We start from the raw sequence: 27,229 nt of genomic DNA, 5'->3' as shown, positions 1-27,229 counted from the left end.
GCCGACCACATTATCTGGCATCCCTTTTGTCAGAGCTGCTTCCCATTTTCCTAAAAGGGAATCTGTCCTTGCTGGTTGTGCTCCTCTGTCCACCTGACTTATTCCTACGGCGCCCACAGGCCTCCTCACAGTAAGCACTTCCTCTTGGAAGCCTTCCCTGATAGCTCTTGATAGCCTCCCAGTCAGGGCAGTCACGAAGGTGTGTTCCCTGCTGTTCCCAGGGGACCTTGTTCTGTCACAGGACTTGCACATACATGCAATCATCAGTGACTCTTCTGCCTTTGCCACTGAAGACAGGGTCAATCTCCAACACCTGTACAATCCCCACCCCCTGGTAGTTGCTCGATTAATGTACAGGAACTAGGGATGAATATGATCCCTAGTTATCACTCTCCTTGGGCTAATTTTTTTAATTGAAGTATAGTTAACTTACAAAATTATATTAGTTTCAGGTGTTCAACAAAGTGATTCAGTTATATTATATATATGTATCAGTTCAGTTCAGTCGCTCAGTCGTGTCTGACTGTTTGTAACCCCATGAACCGCACGCACCATGCCAGGCCTCCCTATCCATCGCCAACTCCCGGAGTTTACCCAAACTCATGTCAATTGAGTCAGTGATGCCATCCAACCATCTCATCCTCTGTCGTCCCCTTCTCCTGCCCTCAATCTTTCCCAGCATCAGGGTCTTTTCAAATGAATCAGCTCTTTGCATCAGTTGGCCAAAGTATTGGAGTTTTAGCTTCAACCTCAGTCCTTCCAATGAACACCCAGGACTGATCGCCTTTAGGATGGACTGGTTGGGTCTCCTTGCAGTTCAAGGGACTCTCAAGAGTCTTCTCCAACACCACAGTTCAAAAGCATCAATTCTTTGGTGCTCAGTTTTCTTTATGGTCCAACTCTCACATCCATACGTCAGTTCAGTTCAGTCGCTCAGTCGTGTCCGACTCTTTGAGACCCCATGAATCGTAGCATGCCAGGCCTCCTTGTCCACCACCAACTCCCGGAGTCTACCCAAACCCATGCCCATTGAGTTGGTGATGCCATCCAACCATCTCATCCTCTGTCGTCCCCTTCTCCTCCTGCCCTCAATCCCTCCCAGTATCAGGGTCTTTTCCAATGAGTTAACTCTTTGCATGAGGTGGCCAAAGCACTGGAGATTCAGCTTCAGCATCAGTCCTTCCAATGAACACCCAGGACTGATCTCCTTTAGGATGGACTGGTTGGATCTCCTTGCAGTCCAAGGGACTCTCAAGAGTCTTCTCCAACACCATAGTTCAAAAGCATCAATTTTTCGGCACTTAGCTTTCTTCCGTATAGTCAAGGCTATGGTTTTTCCAGGGAAAAACCATAGCCTTGACTAGATGGACCTTTGTTGGCAAAGTAATGTCTGTGCTTTTTAACATGCTGTCTAGGTTGGTCATAACTTTCCTTCCAAGGAGTAAGTGTCTTTTAATTTTATGGCTGCAATCACCATCTGCAGTGATTTTGGAGCCCCAAAAAATAAAAGTCAGCTACTGTTTCCACTGTTTCCCCATCTATTTGCCATGAAGTGATGGGACCAGATGCCAAGATCTTAGTTTTCTGAATGTTGAGCTTTAAGCCAACTTTTTCACTCTCCTCTTTCACTTTCATCAAAAGGCTCTTTAATTCTTTTTCACTTTCTGCCATAAGGGTGGTGTCATCTGCGTATCTGAGGTTATTGATATTTCTCCCGGCAATCTTGATTCCAGCTTGTGCTTCCTCCAGCCCAGCGTTTCTCATGATGTACTCTGCATATAGGTTAAATAAGCAGGGTGACAATATACAGCCTTGAAGTACTCCTTTTCCCATTTGGAACCAGTCTGTTTTTCCATGTCCAGTTCTAACTCTTGCTTCCTGACCTGCATACAGGTTTCTCAAGAGGCAGGTCAGGTGGTCTGGTAGTCCCATCTCTTTCAGAATTTTCCACAGTTTATTGTGATCCACACAGTCAAAGGCTTTGGCATAGTCAATAAAACAGAAATAGATGTTTTTCTGGAACTCTCTTGCATTTTTGATGATCCAGTGGATGTTGGCAATTTGATCTCTGGTTCCTCTGCCTTTCTGAAACCAGCTTTAACATCTGGAAGTTCATGATTCACGTATTGCTGAAGCCTGGCTTGGAGAATTTTGAGCATTACTTTACTAGCATGTGAGATGAGTGCAATTGTGCAGTAGTTTGAGCATTTTTTGCCATTGCCTTTCTTTGGGATTGGAATGAAAACTGACCCTTTCCAGTCCTGTGGCCACTGCTGAGTTTTCCAAATTTGCTGACATATCAAGTGCAGCACTTTCACAGCATCATCTTTCAGGATTTGAAATAGCTCAACTGGAATTCCATCACCTCCACTAGCTTTGTTCATAGTGATGCTTTCTAAGGCCCACTTGACTTTACATTCCAGGATGTCTGGCTCTACGCTAGTGATCACACCATTGTGATGATCTGGGTCGTGAAGATCTTTTTTGTACAGTTCTTCTGTGTATTCTTGCCACCTCTTCTGTAGATATCTATATTATTTACTAAAAATTCTTTTCCATTATAGTTTACTACAAGATATTGAATATAGTTCCCTGTGCTATGAATCTTTGTTGCCTATCTGTTTTACAAATAGTAGTGTGCATCTGTTAATTCCCCACACCCAACTTATCCCTCCCTGCCCCCTCCCTTTTGGTAACCTTAAGTTTGTTTACTATGTCTGTGAGTCTGTTTCTGTTTTGTAAATTATTTTATTTGTACTATTTTTTATTTCTTTACTTTTGGCTGCGCTGGGTCTTCATTGCTTTGCTTCGGTTTCTCTAATTGTGGCGAGTTGGGCTACTCTTTATTGCGGTGTGCGGGCTGCTCCTTTTGGTGGCTTCTCTTGTTACAAACCACAGGCTCTAGGCGTGCAGGCTTCAGTAGTTGCGGCACACATGCTCAGTAATTGTGGCTCGGGGGCTCTAGAACTTGGGCTCAGTAGTTGTGGCACACGGGCTTAGCTGCTCCAAGGCATGTGAAATCTTCCCGGACCAGGGATCAAACCCATGTCTTGTGCATTAGCAGGTGGATTCTTATCCACTGTGCCACCAGGTAAGTCCTGTACTATTTTTTAGATTCCACGTATCAGTGATATCATATGATATTAGTCTTTCTCTTTTCTCTCAGAGAAAAGACTACTAAGGAAGTACATACTAAGTAAGTACTTTACTTAGTATGATCATCTGTAGGTCCATCCATGTTGGTGCAAATGAGTAGTCAATGCTTTTGATGTATTACTTTGGTGGGTGGGTTCAAGGGAGTTAAGAGACCAGGGAAGAATTACAGGCTCCACAGGAAACTGGGATCTGGTATCTTTTGGTTCACTGCTGCTGCTGCTGCTGCTGCTGCTAAGTCACATCAGTCGTGTCCGATTCTGTGCGACCCCATAGACGGCAGCCCACCAGGCTTCCCCGTCCCTGGGATTCTCCAGGCAAGAACACTGGAGTGGGTTCCCATTTCCTTCTCCCATGCATGAAAGTGAAAAGTGAAAGTGAAGTCGCTCAGTCATGTCCAACTCCTAGCAACCCCATGGACGGCAGCCTACCACGCTCCTTTGTCCATGGGATTTTCCAGGCAAGAGTACTGGAGTGGGGTGCCATTGCCTTCTCCTTTGGTTCACTAGATACATACATACATATATATATATATATATACATATATATATATATATACGTTCTACTGCATCAAGAACTCTAGCAGACAATATTTTCTCAACTGTTTATTGTGTATAAGCATGCTGAGTCAGAGGTGAGTTAACCCTGCTCTCTGGGAGGAGATGCTCACTCACCAGGGAGAAGGAATGACTTCCTGGGCTGCAGGGCTGATTTAGGAAAATTCCTTGCCCAGAGCCCTAATCAGTGTCTTGGTGCCTAGGAAAAGTTAAGTGTTATTTCCAGGGGTGAGCAGTTGATTTGGTCCATTCAGTCTTGAGGATGATACATAATAATCCTAGTTAACATCACAATGCAAATTTAAAAGCACAATGGGTACTTCCCAGGGGAAAAATACTGAGCAGGCACAGTCCTTGCCTAGTAGCCTCAGTTGTAAGTTATTAATGATAATAGCAGGTTGGTGTGTTAGGAAGATAGAAGTTCCTGATAATTTCTTGGTAGTTTGTCTAACAGAAAGATCTCTGCCCCCTTTTAGGGTGGTTTTTATTTCCCTTCTGAAAATCGCTTTTCTTGCAATGGACTTAATGAATTAAACCACAAAACATGAAATGGAAGAACCAATTCCAATCAAAAAGATCTTAGTGGAATAAGATGTGGACGCTCAAGATCAAACAGGTTACTTTAAAAGATCAGGTATCTCTTTTCTGGCAATCAATAGATTTGTACAGGATACCACCCTTTCCTAAAGCCACTCCCTTATAAAATAATTGTCCTAATATTCCAGTTTTGAATAAGAATTGTTCCAGTTTTACCAAAGGGCACCTTATTTTATATGTTGAGTCAAAATGGAGGAAAGGTACAGAATACAGGAGATGACAATGACGAGTGTGAACCTGTAGAAAATGCACTTCATGTATGACTGGGAACAATACAAAAGCATTAGCTAAGAACATTCGTGAAAGGAGTCAGGGGCACATCCTACCTCTTATGGAACAAAAAGGCCTGGAGAAATGGACACACGCACTTAACCAGAAAACGAAGGGTAAGCGAGGAGAGCACAGAGGTCACGGAGTGAAGACGCAGACGGTCACTGAGGAACAACCCCAAACTCCTGAGAAAACGCTGCTGTCCCTCCCTCCTCATCCCCTCCCAGCTTGCAGATACAAAACAAGCCCCATCTCATGAAGGGGTGTAGCTGTTCAGTGCCAGCTACTAAGCAAACCATAAATTTCCACTTTATGTTTTATGGGAATTGTAGTTTGGGGGGTCTACCAGAAGGCTCTATTATGATTTAACTTTATCCATGTAACAATATAGCTCAGATAAAGTCCAGGTTCTGGGGGGAGGGGGTGGATTGGGAAATTGGGATTGACAATTTTACACTTCTATGTATAAAACAGGTCACTGATGAGAACCAACTATATAGCACAAGGAACTCTACTCAATGCTCTGTGGTGACCTAAATGGAAAGGAAATCCAAAGTAGAGGAGATATATGTAAACATATAGCTGATTCTATATATGTACTTTGCTACAGAAGCTAACACAACATTGTAAAGGAAGTTTTTGGGAAAAAAAAAAAAAAGACCAGGTTGCCTTCAGTCTTAATAAAAAAAAAGCAGAAACAGGCAAAAAAATATTTGGGCTTTATTTTTTTTGGCAGGGCAAGTGGAGATGAATGAAATTTAATTATGCTTTACTGCTCCTTTTAGATTTCCAACATTATCCCAGGGCTTCCCAGCAGCAAAGTAGATTGCTTCTATTCTAGAACAATGGGACAAGGTAACCCTATCCCTTGGAACATGAGGAAAATCCCGAAGTCTTCGAAGAGTTTAAAGATCTCCATAGACTCAGTTCTTGTCCTAGTTTGTCCATGATTTGCCACTTTTTTTTTAATTCAGAAAATAATTTATGTTAATTACAGTACATTTGCTGGCAGTGAGGTTACTTACCCTGCTGAAGAATATAGTAAATCCTGTAAAGTGGGAATGGAATAGAAGATACTGAAAAACTACACTTTGGGTTCTACTATTGTTCTCAGACTGTGATATTAAATCTGTTACTTGAGGAACATTATTCCATCTGGCCTAGTACTTAGCCAATCTATAGTGACTCAGACTGGACAATCTGTGAGGAAAGTCACAAAGGCTCATTTCCTCCTATAAATAGCCTTTTTGCCCCCAAAAGCATCTCAGTTACAGGTGCTAATGTTCTTGGGTTATATTTAAAAGCTTAAAAAATTTGAACCAAAGGAAAGTGTCTTCATTCTATCCTATATATGACAGGAGACTTATCAACTCTATCCTGGATACAAAAGCAGTTGAGTTGTGGTAAGTAATGAGAAAACAGGTATAGATTAATTGGTATGTTATAGAAGCTTCACTTTATAATTCACTAGTCTTTTTTTCCCCCGGATCTCCTTCTTCACTACTGCAGTAGGTATCATAGGGCCTGTCTCCCAAAGTCTATCCATGTGGTTGTTTTAATCATTTGACGCTCCTCCTGTCAAGAGGTAGGGTGTATGCTTTCTCCCTTTGAAGCTGGGTGGGTTCCGCGACTGGCTTGACCAATAAAGCACAGTGAAGTGATGCTATAGTTTCTGAAGTTGTCATAAAAAGCCTTGCAGCTTCCTCCTTGGCCTCTAGGAACACTATGGTTCTTGGAACCCTGAACCACCCTGTGAGTACATCTGTCCTGGGACTGTCATGCTGAATGCTCTGGGAGATAACCCCCTCTGAACCTGTCCTTCCACCATTCCAGCCCAGGAGCCAAGCATGTAAGTGAAGACGCCATCTGCAGATTGAAGGTGCTTCAGCCAGAGCTTCTCTAGCCCCCAGCTCTTCGAGTCATCCCCCAATACTCTAGTCACCCAGCTGAGGTTCAATCTCTCTGTGCCCTTTCTACATTTTGGACCCTTGGAATCTCATGAGTATAATAAAAGATTGTTGTTTTACACCACTAAGTTTTGGGGTTAGCAAAAGATAACTGGAACATCTTTTGGAATCTATTTTAGTGGAAAAGATGGCTGTTGGGCTAAAGGCTGTATTTTCTAGTGTCTGCTCTTGCAGGTGAGTGTGGTAATGAGTGTTGCCTGTGGTGTGTGACTGGAAGTGATGCAATTTCCAAGTCATGTCAATAAAATGTTAGTGCTGGTTCTCCACTTGCTCTCCCTCACTGCTTCTTGTTGACTTGAGATATAGTGATAATTGAAGCAGCTATGTAGGGTCCACAGATATTCCAGAAAGCTGTCACAGACTGAATTCCCCAGGTAGCACATACTGAGCTGAACTCAGTGTGCAAAATACTCATTAAATAGTTCCATGGGGATCAACACCTGTAAAGAGGGGGAAGAAGGCAGAAGTGGGCAGAGGGCAAAGTGAAACTGCAATGCAGGGTCAACGACAGGCCCATAGAAGACCTGGACACTAAAACAGCCCTTCCCATTTGTCCTCCACCAGGTCTAGATGGCCAGGCCTTTATAATCCCACAAGTCAGTTATTAGACTTGGGTCACCCTAGCCTTTGCCTGGATGTAATCATAGTGTGCTATCCCCTTTTTTAAAAACATTTATTTGGCTGTGTTGACTCACACGGGCTCTTTAGTTGTGGCACGTGGGCTCAGCTACCCCACAGCACGTGGGGTCTTAGTTTCCCACCAGGGATAGAACCCACGTGCCCTGTGTTGCAAGGTGGGTTGTTAACCACTCGTCCACCAGGGAAATCCCTGTACTATTTCTACATAACAAAATAATGTAAAATTTAATGGTTCAAAACAACAAGTATTTATCAGCTCACAATTTCTGGGTCAGGAATCCAGAATGTATGGGGTTGCAATTAAACTGTTGGCTAGGGCTGGGGTCATCTCAATTGGCAGCCAAGATTCAGCTCACTTACAAACAGTGGCTGGAAGTCCTCTTCCTTACCACACGAGATCTCTCTGTAGGCTAAGCACCCTCCAACATGGCAGGTAGTGATCTGAGAGGGAGAGAATCAGAGGGAGCCCAAGACAGAAATCACAGATTAAGTTTAAAACCTAATCTCAGGACAAACATCCCTACTCATTAGAAGTGAATCAGGAAGTCTGGCCCACACTCAAGGAGAGATGACGACAAACGGGAGTGAATCCCAGGAGGCAGGGGTCATTGGGCCATCTTAGAGGCTGCCAAGCACGCCGAGCCTGCATGCAATTTCGTATCCTATTTTTAGCTTTCATCAACTTAAAAGCTTTGTTTTGCCATTCTTCATTTATATAATGTTTTTAAAAAATTATAAAAGCAATATAGTCTTATTGTAAAGATCTTCAAATGTTCAAGTGATAGAAGTGCACTGTCTTTTTTTTGCCATATGGCATGTGGGATCTTAGTTCCCTGACCAGGGATCAAACTTGCAACCCTTGAGTGGAAGCAGAGTCTTAACCACTGAACCGTCAGGGAAGTCCCGACAGTCCTTTTCTTTAAGCTGTTTTCCTCAGACTAGTTCAACTACCCTGAGGTAGTTGCATCTAAGATGCTTTTCACACATAATAAACATGTTTACAATACATACAATAAAAATGTATGTATGTCTCTTGTAGTCCAAGTACTTATTATACCTCACACACAGCAGATACTCTGCAAATGCTAAATAAATGTTGGAGCTGAATTGAAGGCTTTGAGATGTCACTGAACCAGCAGTCAGAGGGCTGGTTCAAATCACAAAACCTCTCCCTAATTTACCCCTTATTCTCTTTGGCCTCCAATTCCGTAATTATCAAACGCATGTGTAATGCTAGATTTTTTCCTATAGTCCTTTTCAGATTCGAAAATACATGTCTAAGAAGGAAATGGCTCAGAAGGTAAACAAATCCATCTGCAACGTGGGAGACCCTGGTTCAATCCCTGGATAGGGAAGGTACTCTACAGAAGGAAATGACAACCCATTCCAATATTCTTGCCTGGAGAATCCCATGGACAGATGGTCCTGGAGGGCTGCAGTCCACGGGCTTGCAAAGTCGGACATGACTAAGTGATTAACACTTCACTTTCACTTTCTTTCAAGAAGGAAATTGTTATTCATCTTATGATCTCTTTACAAACCAATTCAAGTTAAATATTATAATCACTACTCCAAGACCATGCATTTTACCCTATTTTTCAACGCCCACATATATTTTTCATTTTATTTTAAAATATAAAGATGTCAAAGATTCTGAACATCAATCACAGTTTGAAGATCAGTTATAGGTAATTAAATCTTTAATCTTTTTGGCTTCAAAAAGTCTTTATCAAGGTTCATTTTTTTTCATGAAGAGTACTTGTTTCCAAAAGTTGGGTCAATCACAAACCTATGGTCTAGCTATAAGGTAGGATTAGCCTTACAAAATGTCCTAAAGAATTGTCATACCTATGCGTATCATTTATTTCTGCTTGAACTCTCTCCCAGCCACACTGGGCCTTTGGTAACAGGCATTTGTAATGGTTTTGCTAGTGACATTTTAACAGTGGTCATGAATGACATTGTTAACATAAAAAAAAAAAACAAAGCAAACTTTACCTCTTATCACTGCTTTGGTTGCTAAGTTGCCTCAGTTCCTCTCTCCTTGGGAACTTGAATCATGGTGGAGTTAATTTGTTTGGGCAACAATAAAGCTGACAGTTTATATCAGCCAAAGGCTTATGCTAGCAAAAAAATCCTCCTGTCCCCTTTTATGCACATCAATAGCTCTCACACTTCTCCTGTACCCTTTCTATCAGCATAGTTTTCCCTCTTCTGATAGCACTGCTTTATATTTTTGCTTTCAGAATAATCTCTTTTAAGGGTTAGAATTCAACAGATTCAGTAAGTCTTATTCTAATAAAAATTCCATCAAAATCTGCAGAATTCTGCATAATAAATTAATCTTCACAGCCCTGGTGGATAGTTTGTAGTAGCAGTATTCTGCTGATTGGACTGACCTTGGGCAAGTCATTCAATTCTCTTGAATTAAATAAATAGTTTTCTTTAGGAAAACAGAAGCTAGAGGTTATATTAGGCTTGACTTTCCCTCACAATTAACAGAATTGAGTTTTTCACTTGGTTCACTTAGAATGGGGACTTCAAGGACTCCCATGGATGGTTAGCTGCAACTTCCTGAAACTCAGCAAAATTTTGAACACACCCTTTCCCTATAATGATGGTTCTCAGTTATTAACCACACTGAACATTTACTATATGTCAAGAAATAGGCTAAGAAGACTTTCTAACTTATCCTCATTACAACACTGTGAGATTCAAAGTAGGTACAATCATTAGAATTTTTATCATTTTACAGATGATGAAACAATCTTCAATTTTTCTAAGTAACATTTCCAAAGTTGAACAAGATTTGTCTGACCTGGCAAGAAACGGTGTTTAAATAACTCAGCAACAAACAATAGTAAACTATTGCATACTGAGTATTATTAATGCTTTTTATTAATGTATTCATTATAATACAATTCACAATAAATTTGAGGGGCATTCTGCATGGAGTTAAGGCTTTTAAGATTTTTCCTGTATATCGATTAATTGTCCACATTTTTTGAGGCAAAATGGAACAGTAAAAATATCTCTAGTTAAACATTTTTGCCTTTAGTCTTTAACTGGGTAAAAATGGGCAAGTTATTTGATATTTCTTGGGTCTTAATACCGATTGTTAGCATGGCTTTAACTAGACATAATGTACTTAAAGCTCTAATGGCACATATTAGTGGTCTTCTCTCCAGGGTCTTTCCAGATTGCCATCTTCACCTAAAAGGACTTGGCCTTAATTCTTTGTAGTTTTTTCATTGTTGACTCCCTCATTGCTTAGAATCAAAATTCCATCAACAGTGTTATTCTTCTTATCTATTCATATTTTTCTTCTATCTGGATCCATTCTTCACAAAGTCTTGCAACCATCTTCAATGTTTATGCTCACAATAACCTAAATATGGGCTCTTCCCTGGTGGCTCAGATGGTAAAGAATTTGCTTGCAATGTGAGAGAAGGGAGAAGGGAATGCTACCCACTCCAGTATTCTTGCCTGGAGAATTCCATGGACAAAGGAGCCCGGCGGGCTACAGTCCAGGGGGTAGCAAACAGACGGACACTGTTGAACGACTAACACTTTCACTTTTCAACCTTAATATTTTGTATTAAGTGACTGATAGGTGCTCATGGGACAGACTTTCATATTTACTTTATGCAAAACCAACAAATTTTAATGAGTACTACTTAGCCCAGACAAGATATTCTTTATGAAATTACAAGTTCCACGCATGCTGCCTAGATGGCAGCCCTAGGATCCTGGACCATCTTAGTCATATCACCATTTCTCCATCTGACTGCAACATTCCCTCACCAAGAATCCTATGAAGTCTATACTCATTCACTGAAGAGTATTGTGTAAAATAAAAAACCGCAAGTGTTTGCCCCTATGAGGTCAGCAACAGGCTAAGGGGTAAGAAGGGTAGAGAGAGAGAAGGAGTTTGTATTAAATTCAAAGTCTTTCAGTAAGAAGTTATATTTTAGGCAACTGAGAATTTAAAACAAAGTACACAACTTTACGACTGAAATGAATAAAATAATTCTGAAAAGGCTGTTATGGGTGACAAATTTTGAAGAATTTTTGAAGATGACAAACTATATTCTAAAAATTTTACCTTTTCTCATATCAGTAAAATTGCAACCTGTAGTTGGGCTAATAAATCTTTGGTGAAAACAAAAAGGAATAAGGATTATAAAATAAATGATTATGAACATAAGATTCTGAAAAGAATTAATACAGCATTGATCATCTCCTAGATTACTTCTAAGTTTTTTACTTTTTTTTGGACAATTGAAAATTATGAAAGCTGTTTTGTCTTTTATTACTGGTGTAATTTAGCTGACTTAAATACTACAGATGGTGTTAATATAATAAATATGGAACATCAATGAGAACCTAAATTATATTTCTTGAGACCTCACTCATTCCAAGGGATGTGTGTGCAATCTATTATACAAAGGAAAAAATCACATAAATCACCATGACATTATATTGTATAAACAGATTTAAGAAGAAAACAGAAAAATGTGTTATCCATTAAGCTTCTCAATACCAATTCTTAGAGGTAACAACATACAGAATCTGTATTAATGAGAGGAAATTATATCCAACACTTAAGAATAATGGGCTTTGAATTTGAAGTCAGAGAACCAGGTTTGATTCTATGACTTTTTTTGCTGTGAACTCAGGCAAACTACCCAGTATCTCTGGGCTTCAGTTTCTTCACCTGTAATATGAGATACTACTGTCTTATACGGATGTAACAAGGATAAAACAAGATGATGCATGTAAAGCCAGAGTGCTTAGTACACAGAAAGTCCTGAATAATCATTAAGCTATTATTATTACGATTATTATTAGAGTTGTCCAAGATACATACCTGATGTATGATTGTATTATATATATATTTGCTATTTACCCAGTTTGACAGAATACTTTTCTTTAGCGCTAGGATAAAACAGGAGCAATGGAAGCTATTCTTATTTTATCCATTTTACAAGCGTAAGTGATCAACAAAGATAAAAAAATTCATATTTTAAGGATTTTCTTTTTTATGTCACAAAGATTATCAGTGCTTTTACATGAAAAGCCTCTATATAATGTTTATTAAACTATTTAACATTTACACTCAACACATAATTGTTTTGAAACCTCAAGGTTCTCTGATAATTGCAGTATCATTTTCAAATAAAGCATGGCAGAACCTTAAATATTACATCAAGATTATTTTTTAAAGAGATACACCTTCAAGAGATCGTGCCAACAAAACTGTCCATTAACTAGCTGGGCCTCAGTAGATGTTTCAGCATATGGATGGTTCTTCTACTGCATGGGCACCCTCTGTAACAGCTTTGACACATTTAGCCATTGTCTGTGAGGCTCTGCTAATTGAATCTGAAAGATATCAAGAAAATGTGCATTTTGATTATATAACTTCAACAGAGGCACACAGTAAAACTTTCCTATTGCGCATATTCAGGAACCACAAACAACAAAAGGACTATAAAAGTCTATGCAACAATATGTAAATATTGTAAAAATCAACTGATAAATTCAGAATATAAGCCCCGTTAACAGCTAAATGGTTTTAATAAGTACTCATAGGAATGATTAAATAATTATATATAGCCATACAAAGGGCCAGTATGCAACCATTAAGAATATTATAGAAAAGTGTTGAATTAACAACAGGAAAATAATATGCATATATACTGTTATTGAAAAAAAGGTTACAGAACAGTGTACTAAAATCCATAAATCATATACTTTATGGTTGAATTTTATGGTATGTGAATTATATTTTGATAAAGCCATACAAACCCTCCCTCCCAGGGTAAATGAATAATCTCATTTATATTTAAATAAATATATGTGTATATCCCTGACTGACTGGCCAACATGTTAAACATAAATATAGTTATTTCTGGGATGGTAGTGTTTTTCCCTTGCTATGGTGGCCTTAGGTAAGTATTCTACAATGAACATAACTTTTACAATATAACTAAAAATCCTATTAAAAACAATCTTAGATACAAACTGTACCAAAAACTTAAAAAAATATCTATCTGCTTTAGACAGAAAATTGTTTTAAAATGTCTATCAACTACCTCATAACCTAGATGTTCTATCATGTGTTATAAAATCTGTAGGTCAGTCTGCATTCCTTAAGAATATTCTTAACAATTTATATCAGAAGCACCATTTAGCACGTTTCACATTTTAGTGTTTTCATTCTTTTACTGTAATTCTCAGAAAAACCTTCAGTTTTTTGTCACTCAGAAAGTTATCCCCATATTGCTGTATAGTAATTCTACATATAATAGTAAAAGTTTTTATTTAAAACCTGCTAATTCTTACTGGATTTTCAAACTCTACTTACATTTCAGAAAGAAAACAAATTCGAGTAAAATCAGAATATATAGTTATATTAGTTCGATATTTGAAAAATCTTGTGAGATTAGACACACCAAATACTACCACTAGCAGGTGAGAATCATAACACTAAATTAGATGATTATATTCCTTCCCACCTTCCCCTTATGGCAGTCATGCTAACAACTGCATACCTGTCATGTAGAAGTCTTTTATTGTTAGCTGAGGTGGAACAAGTGGATCAGCAAGAAGCTGTTGGTTCACTAGCTGCAAAAAGGAATAAGAGATCAGTAATAGTATTGAAAACTAGTACTGATAGACCAGAGGATACATGATTATGAAAACTGCAAATAGACAAGTTTTTACCTTGGAAAGCTCACTTGCTTGCTGGAAATAATTAGCTCCTTCAACATCATCATATCGAACAAGATTAGGAGAGACTTCTTCCAATCTGTTTCTCACTTGATCCAAAGTATCATATGGAAGAGTCATACCTGCGATCTATAACGTAACAGGTTCCAAAGCATTTATACTTATGAATTTCAAGTAATACATCGCCGCAACTATGGTAAAATAAGGCAGTACTAGTATGAAAAATATACTGGTGTCCATTTGCATGTATATTAAGCAAGTGGTTAAGTGGGGAATATTAGAATATTCATCTAATTCATAAGTAGCTGTCAACACATTAGTAGTTTATTTTTAGAAATCAGAATGATTATGAAATAAATGCTTTGCTAAATCTGAATATTTCAGCTAACCTGTTATTGCTCATATACAAGGTTTATAGACAACTGTATATTATTACTTTAAATCTCATGATGCTTCTTTTTATAATAAGAGTCTTTTAAGGCAAAAGACAGGTCAAAAATAAAAAACACCAATTTCAAATTCCCATTTTCTTTTTTTTTTTGGCCAAGTCACATAGCCTGTGGGATCTCAGTTCTCTGACCAGGGATTAAACCAGCGCTTCCGTAAACGCGCAGAGTCCTAACCACTGGACCACCAGGGAATTCCCAAACCCCTGTTGGGGTTTCTCATGTTTTTCCTACAGATTGTTTAAATCATCTCTGCATTTCAGACTTGCATCCCCCTTGACTATGGAAATCATTCTGACAAGGTAACATATCAAACATCCTACTAGCAGCATCACTAAGGACAAATACCTCAGAAAGGGCTCTTATAATTTTCCAGTCTTCTCTTGCCAAGCCGGGAGGCGTCACTGCTACTTTTGTCTGCTGAGCTCGGCCCTCAGTATTAACATAAGTAGCAGACTTCTCTGTGTAAGCAGCACCAGGGAGAATAACATCAGCTATAGGAGCTCCCACGTCGCCGTGATGTCCTGTGAAAAAGATGGAAAATGGCAAACCACATTTTAGCACAAAATTGATTATGTACTAAACATGAACACAGTAGATATCCTTTTAAAATTTCATTTTTATAAGTGTTAAAATTCCATTTTATGACGTGTTTAAAAATTTACTGTTAAAAAATTAAAACGATGCAGTATTGAGTATATGGAATAAAAATTAAAGCCCACTGGGTCCACAGTTAAACTCCCTTCTCCAAAAAAAGGTCCTGTTAAAGCCTTTGGTATGTATCTTACCAGATCAATTTTTGCAAATACACAAATACATAATACCACACATACATAACTAATGGGCAACTAGGTATATTATCTCACTTGATGGTTACAAAGTGGAAATGCTCAGATGTCTGCTAGTGAGATTTGGTAAAGTAAACTGAAATGGTGCAGGAACAAGTATGCAACAGGGGCATGACAGGAATAATACTAAAAAGAGCATGAAGAGAAGATTACAGAAAACAGTATGCTAAAGACTATCACTCAGGGAGGGGGGATCGGGATGGGGAATACATGTAAATCCATGGCTGATTCATGTCAATGCATGACAAAAACCACTACAATACTGTAAAGTAATTAGCCTCCAACTAATAAAAATAAATGAAAAAAAAAAAAAAAAGACTATCACTCATTAACTAAAGTGTTAGAAGAAAAAAGAAACTTTGGTTAAGTAAAAGAAAGCTATAGAACAATATATAAACTTTGATCTCATTTATGTACTTTTGTATATGTACAGAAATATGTATGAAGCATGCATATCTAAAACATCATCAATGATTATCCCTGGATAGAACTAGGACAGGATTTTAGTTTATGCATTTTGGTTTAATTTATCAAAAAAAATATTACATAATGCTTTTTATGCAGCATGGCAATAAAAAGCCTATTATAAGTTAATGCTGTTTCTGTATGAAACAAGGCTTCCCTGGTGGCTCAGCTGGTAAAGAATCCACCTGCAATGCAGGACACCCCAGTTCGACTCCTGGGTGGGAAAGATCCCCTGCAGAAGGGATAGACTACCCACTCCAGTATTCTTGGGCTTCTTTGGTGGTTTAGGCGGTAAAGAATCCTCCTGCAATGCAGGAGACCTGGGTTTGATCCCTGGGTTGCGAAGATCCCCTGGAGAAGGGCGTGGCAGCCCACTACAGTACTCCTGTCTGGAGAATCCCCATGGACAGAGGAGCCTGGCGGGCTGCATACAGTCCATGGGGTTGCAGAAGAGTTAGACACGACGGAGCATGCATGCACGAAGTGCAAAAATGTAACAAAGGACTCATGACTTTTTAATTTTTACGCTGTTTATATAAAAGTGCTAGCCCTTGAATATATAATCACACTAAATATTCTTTTAAAAATGAATTTAATGCTATATAATATTTAATAATTTAAATTACTGTTACTGGGGGCATTAGCTTTCTTCCAATTCTTTGTTATTAAATAATGTAAGGGGATAATTCTTAATAGCAATAGCAACTATGTAACTAATTAAGCCTATTTTAAAAAATATAAAATCTATAAAAATACATATTGTTTTGAAACTGGTGAGCGTATAGGGAAATTCTTAAATGGAAAAGACTCATTACACTAAATATACTGCCGTGCAGTTTCTAATATACAAAATGTACCATTCTCTTCTGTTTCTAATGTCACAGATGCTACTAACCTTGATAAACAATGAAACAATCCTTTGGCAAATCCTGTCGAGTGATACAACCTCCATCTGCTCCCAGGAGAAACAGCATTTTGGGAGGATTCTTCCGAATTGCTTCCACCCCAGGCTTATAGCCAAGGTCCAAAGCAGCTACTTGGCTTGCAATCCTGTAAAACAATTATGGGATTTTAGCATACTTGCTGTTTTCATTATAAAAAATTAAATGTGATTCTTGAATAATACCAAGTCTCTTTTTTCTGTTCGATGCTGTCAAAGATCTTCCCTCATCTTTTTTACCCATGTGAAATAAATGTCAAAATCGGAAAAAGCAGTCTTTTACTGTTTTAAGAATGCCAAACAAAGAAATAAGATGCTGAGGACACTGTTTCTTCATGACATGATACTTAATGGAGTAATTGGGAAACTATGCCAACCGCAATTGTCTTAAGTTGATTTTTATTCAATACAGTAAGACTTGATGAGTCAAAGACAGTTATTAGAGAAAAATTAGAAGACTTTGAAAACCTAAAAGGAAAAATTTAAATACCACTCACAAAACTGTAATTCAGAGAAAACTATAATTAGCACACTGGTGTATGTCCTTAGGGAATTTTTTCAATGAATATATATTATTGTTACACAAGCAGATAAAAATCTTTTAAAGAAGTTTCAAGTAACTATACTTCGAACATTTGGCAGTTTTTGTTCTAGTTAGGTATTATCAATTTTCTTTACAGAAATAGTAGCCATTTTGAGAACCTACTATGAATAAAGCTAGCTGATCTTCACCTATTTGTTAAGGGAGGAGGGCAGATCAAACAAACTCCCACTAGATGCTGCTTGCTCTGTAAAACTCTCTAATAGAACATCAAAAGAATAAAAATACTCTGAGAATATTTAACAAAAGAAGTGTAAGATTTGTATGATGAAAATTACAAAACAACTCCAAAGGAAATTAAAGACCATAACAAATGGAAAGACATCCTATGTTCATGGATTGGAAGACTTAATGTTGTGAAGATGGCATTACTCCCCAAACTGATCTATATAGATTTAATGCAATCCCTATCAAAACTCACAGCTGCAGAAACTGACAAGCTGATCCTAAAAGTCACATGAAATGCAAAGGATCCTGAAAAACCAAGTCTATCTTAAAAATGAACAACGTCAGAAAACTCAGACTGCCTAAATCCAATTTCAAAACTTAGCACCTCCTGCCTCTCCACCTACACAGTATTTTTTTTTTTTAACATCTCTCATTCTGAGCCTTGATGTCTCGCAAAGATCTGACCAGACTCAGACTAACTCATGACAGAGCCTGCCTCATTTTGGAAAACAAAGCGGGTAACATAAGTTTGCCTCTGAGAATGATAAACTACAGATTAAAAGATTCTTCAAGAATGAGAAAATATGCTTTACTATGAAATAAACTTACTGTAAGAAATTTTAAAAAGGTTTATAAATACTCTTCATGTTCTCAACAAGAATTAGAAGGTATGTCTTAACAAACTACATTGAAACAAGCTGTTCTTATGAAAATGAAATCTTATGTAAGAATGAAATGAAATTAAAAAAACAAGTCTAATCAATTAAAAATTACAATGGCATTAGTGCTCTCCATAATCAAAGCTCACAAATGACAGAAGATAAATAAGAAATTCTCCCTAAACACAGGAAAAAAGTGAGAAAAACTATGAGAAAGAAGAGACAAAAGTCTGAAGGGCCAACCAGTGCATAATAAATAGAAGCTTCCACATGAGAGCAAACAACAATGTAAAGGTAGCCAAGCTGGCTTTTTCTGAACTTACATGAAAAAACAAAAATTTTCAATTTGAAAACGGAGAATTCTATGATATTCCCAGGCAAAGGAGATGTCAAACAAATGTCACTTAGTTATATCCCAGTGTAAATTTTTTTTTTTCTGGCCAGGCTGTACTATGGAGCATATGGGATCTTAAGTTTCCTGACAAAGGATTGAACCTGTGTCCCCTACACTGGAAGCAAGGAGTCTTGCCCACTGGACTGCCAGGGAAGTCCCTCTAGGAATCCAAAGAGTGGGCAGGCAGACAAGAACACATACATACACAAAATCAGGTTATCAGAGGCAAAAAACCACACAAAAAAACAGATTAGATGAGATCCTCTCTAAAATGTTAAAGGAAGGGTGAAAAAAATACTGAGTATTAAAGGAAAAAAAAAATCTGTGATTTATGTATTTAGCCAAGTGGTCCTCAGTGAAAAGGAACCATAAAGACATTGTTAGACACACAGAAATTTTTCTTAAAAAGTTATTATGATATTGTTTTTCGGACAAAAACAAAAACAAAAAATATTAATAAAGACATATGTTCAAAAGTGAATTAAAAATAAGAAAATAACTAGTCTCTTTTCTATTCTAAAAGTTGTCACTAGAAAGGATCCGAGGTGATCAACGCAAATAAACTATTTAAAAAATACGAAGTTTTAAAAAAATGTTTACATGATGACCTACGATGCCAAATTAAAGGGGAAATATAACACTGAAATGAATGTTTAAGAATGCATTTGAACACTTTTAAAATAAAAAAATTTGCTTATCATGGAGTGTTTATTTTATTGTTGTTTAGTTGCCCACTCATGTGCCACTCTTTGTGACCCCATAGATTCTCCAGGCAAGAATACTGTAGTGGATTGCCATTTCCTTTTTCTGGGGTGGGGGGAGGGGGGGGTGTCTTCCCAACCCAGGGATCAAGCCTGCACCTCCTTTTTGAGTCTCCTGAATTGCAGGTGGATTTTTTTCACCACTGAGCAACTGGGGAAGCCCACTGAGTGTCTACCTTCAATCTTTAAACAAATTTAAGATTTGAAAAGTAACACTTAAGGTAGAAAGAATTGTGTGAAATGAGAAATTCATTCACTAATGGCAAAATTGGTACAATCTTTCTAAAATAAGTTGGCAATATGCATTAAAAGCCTCAAAAATGTTTATCCTGTTCACTGCAATAGTTCTACTTTCAGAACAATTCTACTTTATAAAGAATTTATAATCACAGGAGGAAATTCTTATTTCAATTTTTGAACCACAGCATATTAACATGATACAAATTTTCAAGATTTTTTCTGGCACTTACTACAATTTAGATATTTTAAATATTATTTATTATCTTGGGTTCTTCCCACACAAAATAAAAGTTGCTATTTCACATCTGCTACTGAGATAATGTCACTAAATATTAACTTGTTTTAAAAATAAATGTGACAGTGTACAGGAACACATATACACACAATTACAGATTACAAAACAACTATCCAACTTACCTATGAAGGATATTCATAACTTTCCAATCCCCAGTAACACCACTACTTGTCCGAACCTTTTGAGCAATGTTGGAAACAGCTGCAAGAATGGCTGCACCATCATTTCTCTGGAGTGCAGAACTGCCTAAAACCACCATTGGTTTTTTAGCTTCCTGTAGGACCTATTTTTAAAAAGAACTTTGAATTAAAAAAAAAAATTAGAAGTAACTAAATCTAACCAAATTTGTATCTACAATACGCTGTCCCAAGCTTTAGTTCTAAGATGAACATTCTGGTTTGCTAGTCAACATATGGATATACATACAAACCGGATTTACTCAAAAACCTCTTGCCAATGCTACTGTGAAAAAGCTAAATGAGTATTAGATAAAACAGTTTCAATAAGGAAGCACTGGGAATAAAAGCCTGAGCCAAACATCCTTTAGTCAGAATGACTATGGACAAGTCCCAGAAAAAACTGGAGAAAATGTGCACAGAGGTTGAGATGATACAACGTTTAACATGAGAAATCAAGCTGAAGTACCATGTCTACCTTCTTCCATCTAGTTTCTATGTTCCAGACAGGGAGGAAAAGGTAGGGAAAGCAACAGACACAGATCACAATGCAGAATACTTTAAGGGCTTTGCTTTAAACCACAGTAACTACCTGAATATCAGAAACTGAGAAGGAATGCATCCCAAGTGCAAAAGAAACTACAGATATGGTAGAGGACAGAAAAATTAGAAGTAAAGCTGTAGACTGTTACAGTTCACTCTCCTGCCCATCCATTCTTTGATAAAGAGCCGGTCCCAATCAATGAATCAGCATGAAAATCACTTCTAGATACTACAAAGAAGAAGATACTCATCTTAAGAGGAGTTTCCCAAGGAAATGTGAAGAGTGTTCAATAGCCTTAAAAAATGAGAAACAGTTTTCAACAGCCTCAAAGAAAATGAAATATTTTAAAAAAGAGCTCAGAGAAGTTATACAGTAGACAATATCATAGAGGATTTTCATCAGAAAATTCAAGAACTAAAAGAGAAACAAAGCAGAGATGAACATCATTCCAGAAACAACAAAAGACAAAATTAAACATGACTATAAATACAGGAGCAAGAAGTATATAGGAAATTATATAAAACAAACTGGAAAAGAACAGAGGAATAAAGAAAAAAGTGACAGAAAAGATAGAAAAAGGGATTCAGTATCTGTAAGAGTTCTTAACAAATAGAACAGAAGTAATTACTGGAAAATACATCTAAATCTATTATAAAAGGAAATTTTCCTGAAGAACACTCATCACCTTCTGGGGAATGGGGAAGGGAACTATAGAGAAGAGAGGGCTTCTCCTCAATAAAATTTTTTAAAAAATATTTTTGATGATAGTAATAATAAAGATGTTATTCAAAACTGACAAAAAAGGAGCTGGGTTTGGCTGCTTGGTCTTCTCACACTTGACTTTCTTGTTGCCGACACCTGGAGGTGTTAAGTGAAGCAACCATCCTGAAATCACGAGGAGAGGCTCACACACAAACACATGTGAGTAAACTAGTACACTGAGGACAGCAAAGCAGGAAGGCAGGCTCCTGCCCTGATTAGATCCCTGGACAGCGGCACAAGATGGCAAACTGCCTACCTTCAGAATCACTGCTATGTGAGAAACAGGAACCTTTTTTATATTTTTTTAAACAATCACTAGCCCGCACACCACACACAAGCACACATACAACTCCTAAAATAAAGAGAATCTTGAATATTCAAACTGAAGGAGGCAGCATATCCCATTTAAAAAAAAAAGGGTAGGGAAGCACCATCATTAAGATATATTCTAGTGAAGTCACTAAATTTCAAAGATAAAAAAGCCGTATGAAATATCAACAAAAATGTATCTAGACAACAACAACAGGACAGGGTTGAAAAAGAATAATACCTCAAATCAGGCTTCTCCACAATAATAAAAGGCAGTGTCTAGACTTCCCTGGGGGTCCAGGGGCTAAGACTCTGTTGTCCCAATGCAGGGGGCCAGGGCTCAATCCCTGGTTGGGGAACTAGATCCCACATGCCACAACCAAGAGTTCGAATGCCACACTAAAAGATCATGCATGCTGCAACTAAGACCCAGCACAGCCAAATAAATACACTAATTTAAGGAGGGGGGGGGCGCATATCTATAAAGTTCAGAGGGAAAAACAGAAATATAGCCCAAGATCTTTACATTCTGCCAAGGCTCTCGTCAGGAATAAAATAAACATTTTCAAGCAAGAAAGAACTCAAGAAATGGTGTACGTACATTTCTTGGAAAAAAAAAAGAAACAAGAAGCCTAAAAGCTCTATACTTCAGGTGGCAAATAAAAAAAATTAAATAAGGAATTTAGTAATGAAAAAGGTCGTGTAAAAAGACCAGTGAAATTTCTTTAAGGAATAATAACTCTTGCTGTAAAGAAAGACTTCACTGAAGTTTAAAATTGAATTCTTTCAGTTTCACATCATTTTCTTTTCCGATAACTTCAAGTAAAATTAAACTCTGGTTAAAAAAAAAAAAGCAGAGTCCCAGAGAATAGCAATGAGAGATAAGAAAGTCTTCCTAAGTGATCAATGCAAAGAAATAGAGGAAAACAATAGAATGGGAAAGACTAGAGACCTCTTTAAGCAAATTAGATACCAAGGGAACATTTCATGCAAAGATGGGCACAATAAAGGACAGAAATGGTATGAACCTAACAGAAGCAGAAGGTATTTATAAGAGGTGGCAAGAACACATAGAACTATACTAAAAAGATCCTAGTGGCCCAAATAACCACAATGGTGTGATCACTCACCTAGAGCCAGACACTCTGGGGTGTGAAGTCAAGTAGGCTTTAGGAAGCATCACTACAAAAAAAGCTAGTGGAGGTGATGGAATTCCAGCTGAGCTATTTCAAATCCTAAAAGATGATGCTGTGAAAGTGCTGCATATAATATGCCAGTAAATTTGGAAAACTCAGCAGTGTCCACAGGACTGGAAAAGGTCAGTTTTCATTCAAATCCCCCAAAAATGCAATGCCAAAGAATATTCAAACTACTGCACAACTGCACTCATCTCACACGCTAGAAAAGTAATGCTCAAATTCTCCAAGCCAGGCTTCAACAGTATGTGAACTGTGAACTTCCAGATGTTCAAGCTGGATTTAGAAAAGGCAGAGAACCATGGATCAAATTGCCAACATCCACTCGATCTTCAAAAAAGCAAGAGAGTTCCAGGAAAACATCTACTTCTGCATTATTGACTATGCCAAAACCTTTGACTGTGTGGATCATGACAAACTGGAAAATTCTTAAAGAGACAGGAATATCACACCACCTGACCTACCTCCTGAGAAATCTGTACGCAGGTCAGGAAGCAACAGTTAGAACTAGACATGGAACAACAGACTGGTTCCAAATTGGGAAAGGAGTACGTTAAGGTTGCATCTCGTCACCTTGTTTATTTAACTTATAGCCTGCATGCTGCAGTCCATGGGGTCGCGGAGTCGAACACGACTGAGCAACTGAACTGAACTGAAATAAACACATGGAGTGTGATTTCATGTTTTCGCTTACCTGTCCATCCATCTCTCTCTATATAAACAGAGAGATGACCATAGGACGTTTCATCAACACTTGTTCGTAGTGAGATTTTGATTATGTCTTCTTTCTTATATATTCTTTTCCATATTGCTATACATATATTTTTAACAGCAATCTCATAGTTATCACGAAAATAATAAATTAAAAAAAAACCTTAAAAATCATATACATATAACTTAAAATCTTATATATGTAACTTAAGAGCACCTGGCTGAATGGATGGCTACCCGAAGCAATGTCTTGAAGAATTTTGGGAGAATCTCCCAGATGGTCATATCTGTAAGTGAGATCCACTGGGCTGCCTATAAGGGCCACTTTTAAGTCATTATGAAGCCAGCTGAAACAAAAACAACAAGGTTTTTAGCGCTAAATCACTAAGTCGGTACAGGTATTGGTCTCATCAACGCTAAGTGCTACATCTATTTAAATTAAAAAATATTAAAAAGTATTAAAGTTTCCCCAAACATTTAACTTTTAACAGATATTACTGTGTACTTTTCAAAATAAAGTGTTGTAAAAATACAGGTATACCTGTGTTTGGTCACAGACCACAACAATAAAGCAAATATCTCAATAAGGCAAGTCACACAAGCTTTTGCTTTCCCAGGGCATATACAAGTTATGTCTATATTGTCTATACTACACTGTAGCTTATTAAGTATATAAAAGTATTATGTCAAAAAAACAATATATACACCTTAATTAAAAAATACTTTATTGCTAATAAATGCTAACCATCATATGAATGTTTAGCGAGTGGAAATCTTTTTGCTGGTCGAGACGCTTGCCTCAATGTTGAAGGCTGCTGAATAATCAGGGTGGTGGTTTACTTAAGACTAGGGTGGCTGTGGCAATTTCTTAAATAAGACAACAGTGAAGTTTACTATATCAATTAACTCTTCCTTTCATAAGCAATTTTTCTGTAGCAAGCAGTGCTGTTTGATGGCATTTTATCCACAGTAGAAATTCTTTAAAAATTGGGAGTCAATCCTCTCAAATCCAGCTGCTGCTCTATCAACTTAAGTGTATGTCACGTTCTAAATCCACTGATGTTATTTCTACAATTTCTTTATAGAATCTTCACCAGGAGTAGATCCTACATCAAGAAACAACTTTCTTTTTGCTTATCCTTAAGAAGGAACTCCTCATCCATTAAAGTTTTATCATGAGATCACAGCAATTTAGTCACATCTTCAGACTTTACTTATAATAACTCTAGCTCTCTATTTCCACAACATTTGCAGTTACTTCAACTGTAGCCTCTCAAAAGTCATCCAGAAGGGTTGGAATCAACTTCTTCCAAACTCCTTTTTAACACTGATATCTTGACCTTTTCCCAAGACTCAATGTTCTTAATGGCATCTAGCATAGTGAACCCTTTCCAGAACGTTTTCAATTTACTTTGCCCAAATCCATCAGCAGAATTCTATATATGGCAGCTACAGCCTTCTGAATAAGGATTTCTTAAATAATAAGACTTGAAAATTGAATTACTCCTTAATCCACGAGCTGCAGAATGGATGCTGTGTTAGCAGGCACAAAACAAGAGTAATCTCATTGTATATCTTCATCAGAGTTTTTGGGTGATCAGGTACAATTATCAATTAGTAGTATCTTGAATCTTTTTTTCCTGAGCAGTAGGTCTCAACAATGGGCTTAAAACAGTCAGTAAACCATAATGCAAACAGATGCGCTGTCAACGAGGCTTTGTTGTTCCATTTATCAAGCACAAGCAAAACAGGTTTAGCAAAATTCTCAAGAGCCCTTGGATTTTCAGAATGGTAAGTTGAGCACTGGCTTCAACTTAAAGTAACCAGGAGCATTAACCCCTAACATAGCCTATCCTTTGAAGCTCTGAAGCCAGGCACTGATTTCTCCTCTCTAGCTATAAAACTTCTAGGTGGCACATTTTTCCAATAAAAGGCAGTTTTGTCTACACTGAAAATCTTGTTCAGTGCAGCCATCTTCATTATCTTAGCTAGACCTCTGGGTAACTCACTGCAGTTTCTACATTTAGCACTTGCTGCTTCACCTTATATCTTTATGTTATGGAGACAGCTTCCTGCCCTAAATCTCATGAACCAACCTCTGCTAGTTTTAACTTCTGTAGCTTCTTCACCTTTAGAAACGAAGAGTTAGGGCCTTGCTCTGGATTAGGCTTTGAGGGAATGTCATGGCTGGTCTGATCGTCAATCCAGACCACTCAAACTTTATCCACATTAGTAATAAGGTTGTTTTGCTTTCTTATCATTCATGCGCACTTTAGAGTAGCACTTTAATAAATCTCCTCTGCATTCACGACAGGATTGTTTGGCACAAGAGGTCTGTTTTTTGGTCTATCTCTGCTTTCAGTATACCTCCTTCAATAAGTTTAATCATTTCTAGCTTTTGATTTAAAGTGACTTCCTTTCACTTGAACACTTACAAGCCACTGTAGGTTATTAATTGACCTACTTTACACACTGTTGTGTCTCAGGGAATAAGGAGACCCAAGGAGAGGGAGAGATATGGAGGACTGGTCAGTTGGCAGAGTGATCAAAACACACCAACATCTACTGATTAAATTCAACATGTTATATGGATATGGTATATGGTGCCCCAAAACAAAGAGTAACAGCAAAGCTCACTGATCAAAGATCACCATAATAAAATGTAGTAAAAATAAAAAAGTTTGAAATATTGTGAGAGTTATCAAAATATGACACAGAGACACAAAGAGAGAAAATGCTGATGGAAAATAGCACTGAAAGACTTACTCGACCAACAGCTGCCATAAACTTTAAATTTGCAAAAAAACAGACTATATCTGCAAAGTACAATAAAGCAAAGTATAACAAAATAAGCTAAGTCTGCACACATCAAGGAAAGTCAATGAATTAACTTGCTGTGTTAGAATGCTAACTCTAAGCTAGCTATAAACAAAGACTTTATTTTAGAATAAGTGATATTTTTATTTTGCTATGTCTACACAGCAGAGTTCTAATTATCTGTTGAAATCATTTAAATAAAAGTTCATAAAAAACAAACTACATCATTCATATTTATTGTCTACTGACAAGGAAGTATGGATCCAGCTTCTCCAAAAATAGTAATAAATGTAGTGACCATATATTCTGGTTTGTCAGAGACAGTAGGGGTTTTTACCTGTCACCCTGGAATAATAACTCCCCTTTCTACTCTCAACATTGTCCCAGTTTAGACAATCAACTATACGGCTGAGCTATTACAAGTCTCTAAGATATAAAAAGATAGAGGCATTCTACAAAATAACTGGCCTGTAGTCTTCAAAAAAAAAAGTCAAAAAAGGAGACTGAAGAGTCACGACACTAACTGCAACATGTAACTCCAGACTGGGTCCTAGGCAGAAAAAAGTTATTATAAAAGAAACTATGGAAACAACTCAGTGAAATTTGAGCACAAATAAATAATAATACTGTATCAATACTAAGTTCTTGATTAAATAAAGAATCAAATTCTTAAATGGAGAATATGCTTGTCCTTAGGAAACACACACAGACGTGTTTAGTCTGGGATTAAAAGGGGATCATGTATACAACCTACTTTCAAATGATTATGTTCACACAAATATATAGATGGAGAGAAAAGAAAAAAATATAAACATTAGCACTGATTAATCTGGGTGAACACTACACAAACATAGGTATGCAAAAAACTTTTCAAGTTCCTTATTTCAAACTAAGAAGATAAAAAAATGATCAGCAGGGAAGAAGTGGAGAATGGAGCTGTTAGAAACTGCCCTTCAATTATCTTTTGGAATCTCACTCC

At 37.4% G+C, this 27,229-nt stretch overlaps 1 protein-coding gene across 3 annotated transcripts in view; it reads right to left on the bottom strand.

The window, feature by feature from the left end:
- Positions 1-8,861: 8,861 nt before the first annotated feature.
- NDUFS1 (NADH:ubiquinone oxidoreductase core subunit S1) overlaps positions 8,862-27,229 on the bottom strand; it is a 32,087-nt gene continuing 13,719 nt past the window's right edge. For all 3 annotated transcript variants that reach the window (XM_043444928.1, XM_043444930.1, XM_043444931.1), the window contains exons 13-19: positions 23,651-23,780; positions 19,858-20,018; positions 16,573-16,727; positions 14,713-14,888; positions 13,913-14,047; positions 13,741-13,813; positions 8,862-12,568 (exon numbers count right to left, since the gene is read on the bottom strand). In XM_043444928.1, the coding sequence (XP_043300863.1) occupies positions 12,477-12,568; positions 13,741-13,813; positions 13,913-14,047; positions 14,713-14,888; positions 16,573-16,727; positions 19,858-20,018; positions 23,651-23,780 (922 nt within the window). In that variant the 3' untranslated portion in view covers positions 8,862-12,476. The remainder of the gene's footprint in view (positions 12,569-13,740; positions 13,814-13,912; positions 14,048-14,712; positions 14,889-16,572; positions 16,728-19,857; positions 20,019-23,650; positions 23,781-27,229) is intronic.

The sequence above is a fragment of the Cervus canadensis genome, chromosome 24, assembly GCF_019320065.1.
Source record: "Cervus canadensis isolate Bull #8, Minnesota chromosome 24, ASM1932006v1, whole genome shotgun sequence".
In the NCBI taxonomy this organism is placed as follows: Eukaryota; Metazoa; Chordata; class Mammalia; order Artiodactyla; family Cervidae; genus Cervus; species Cervus canadensis.
This window is presented reverse-complemented; position numbering and strand designations above follow the sequence as displayed.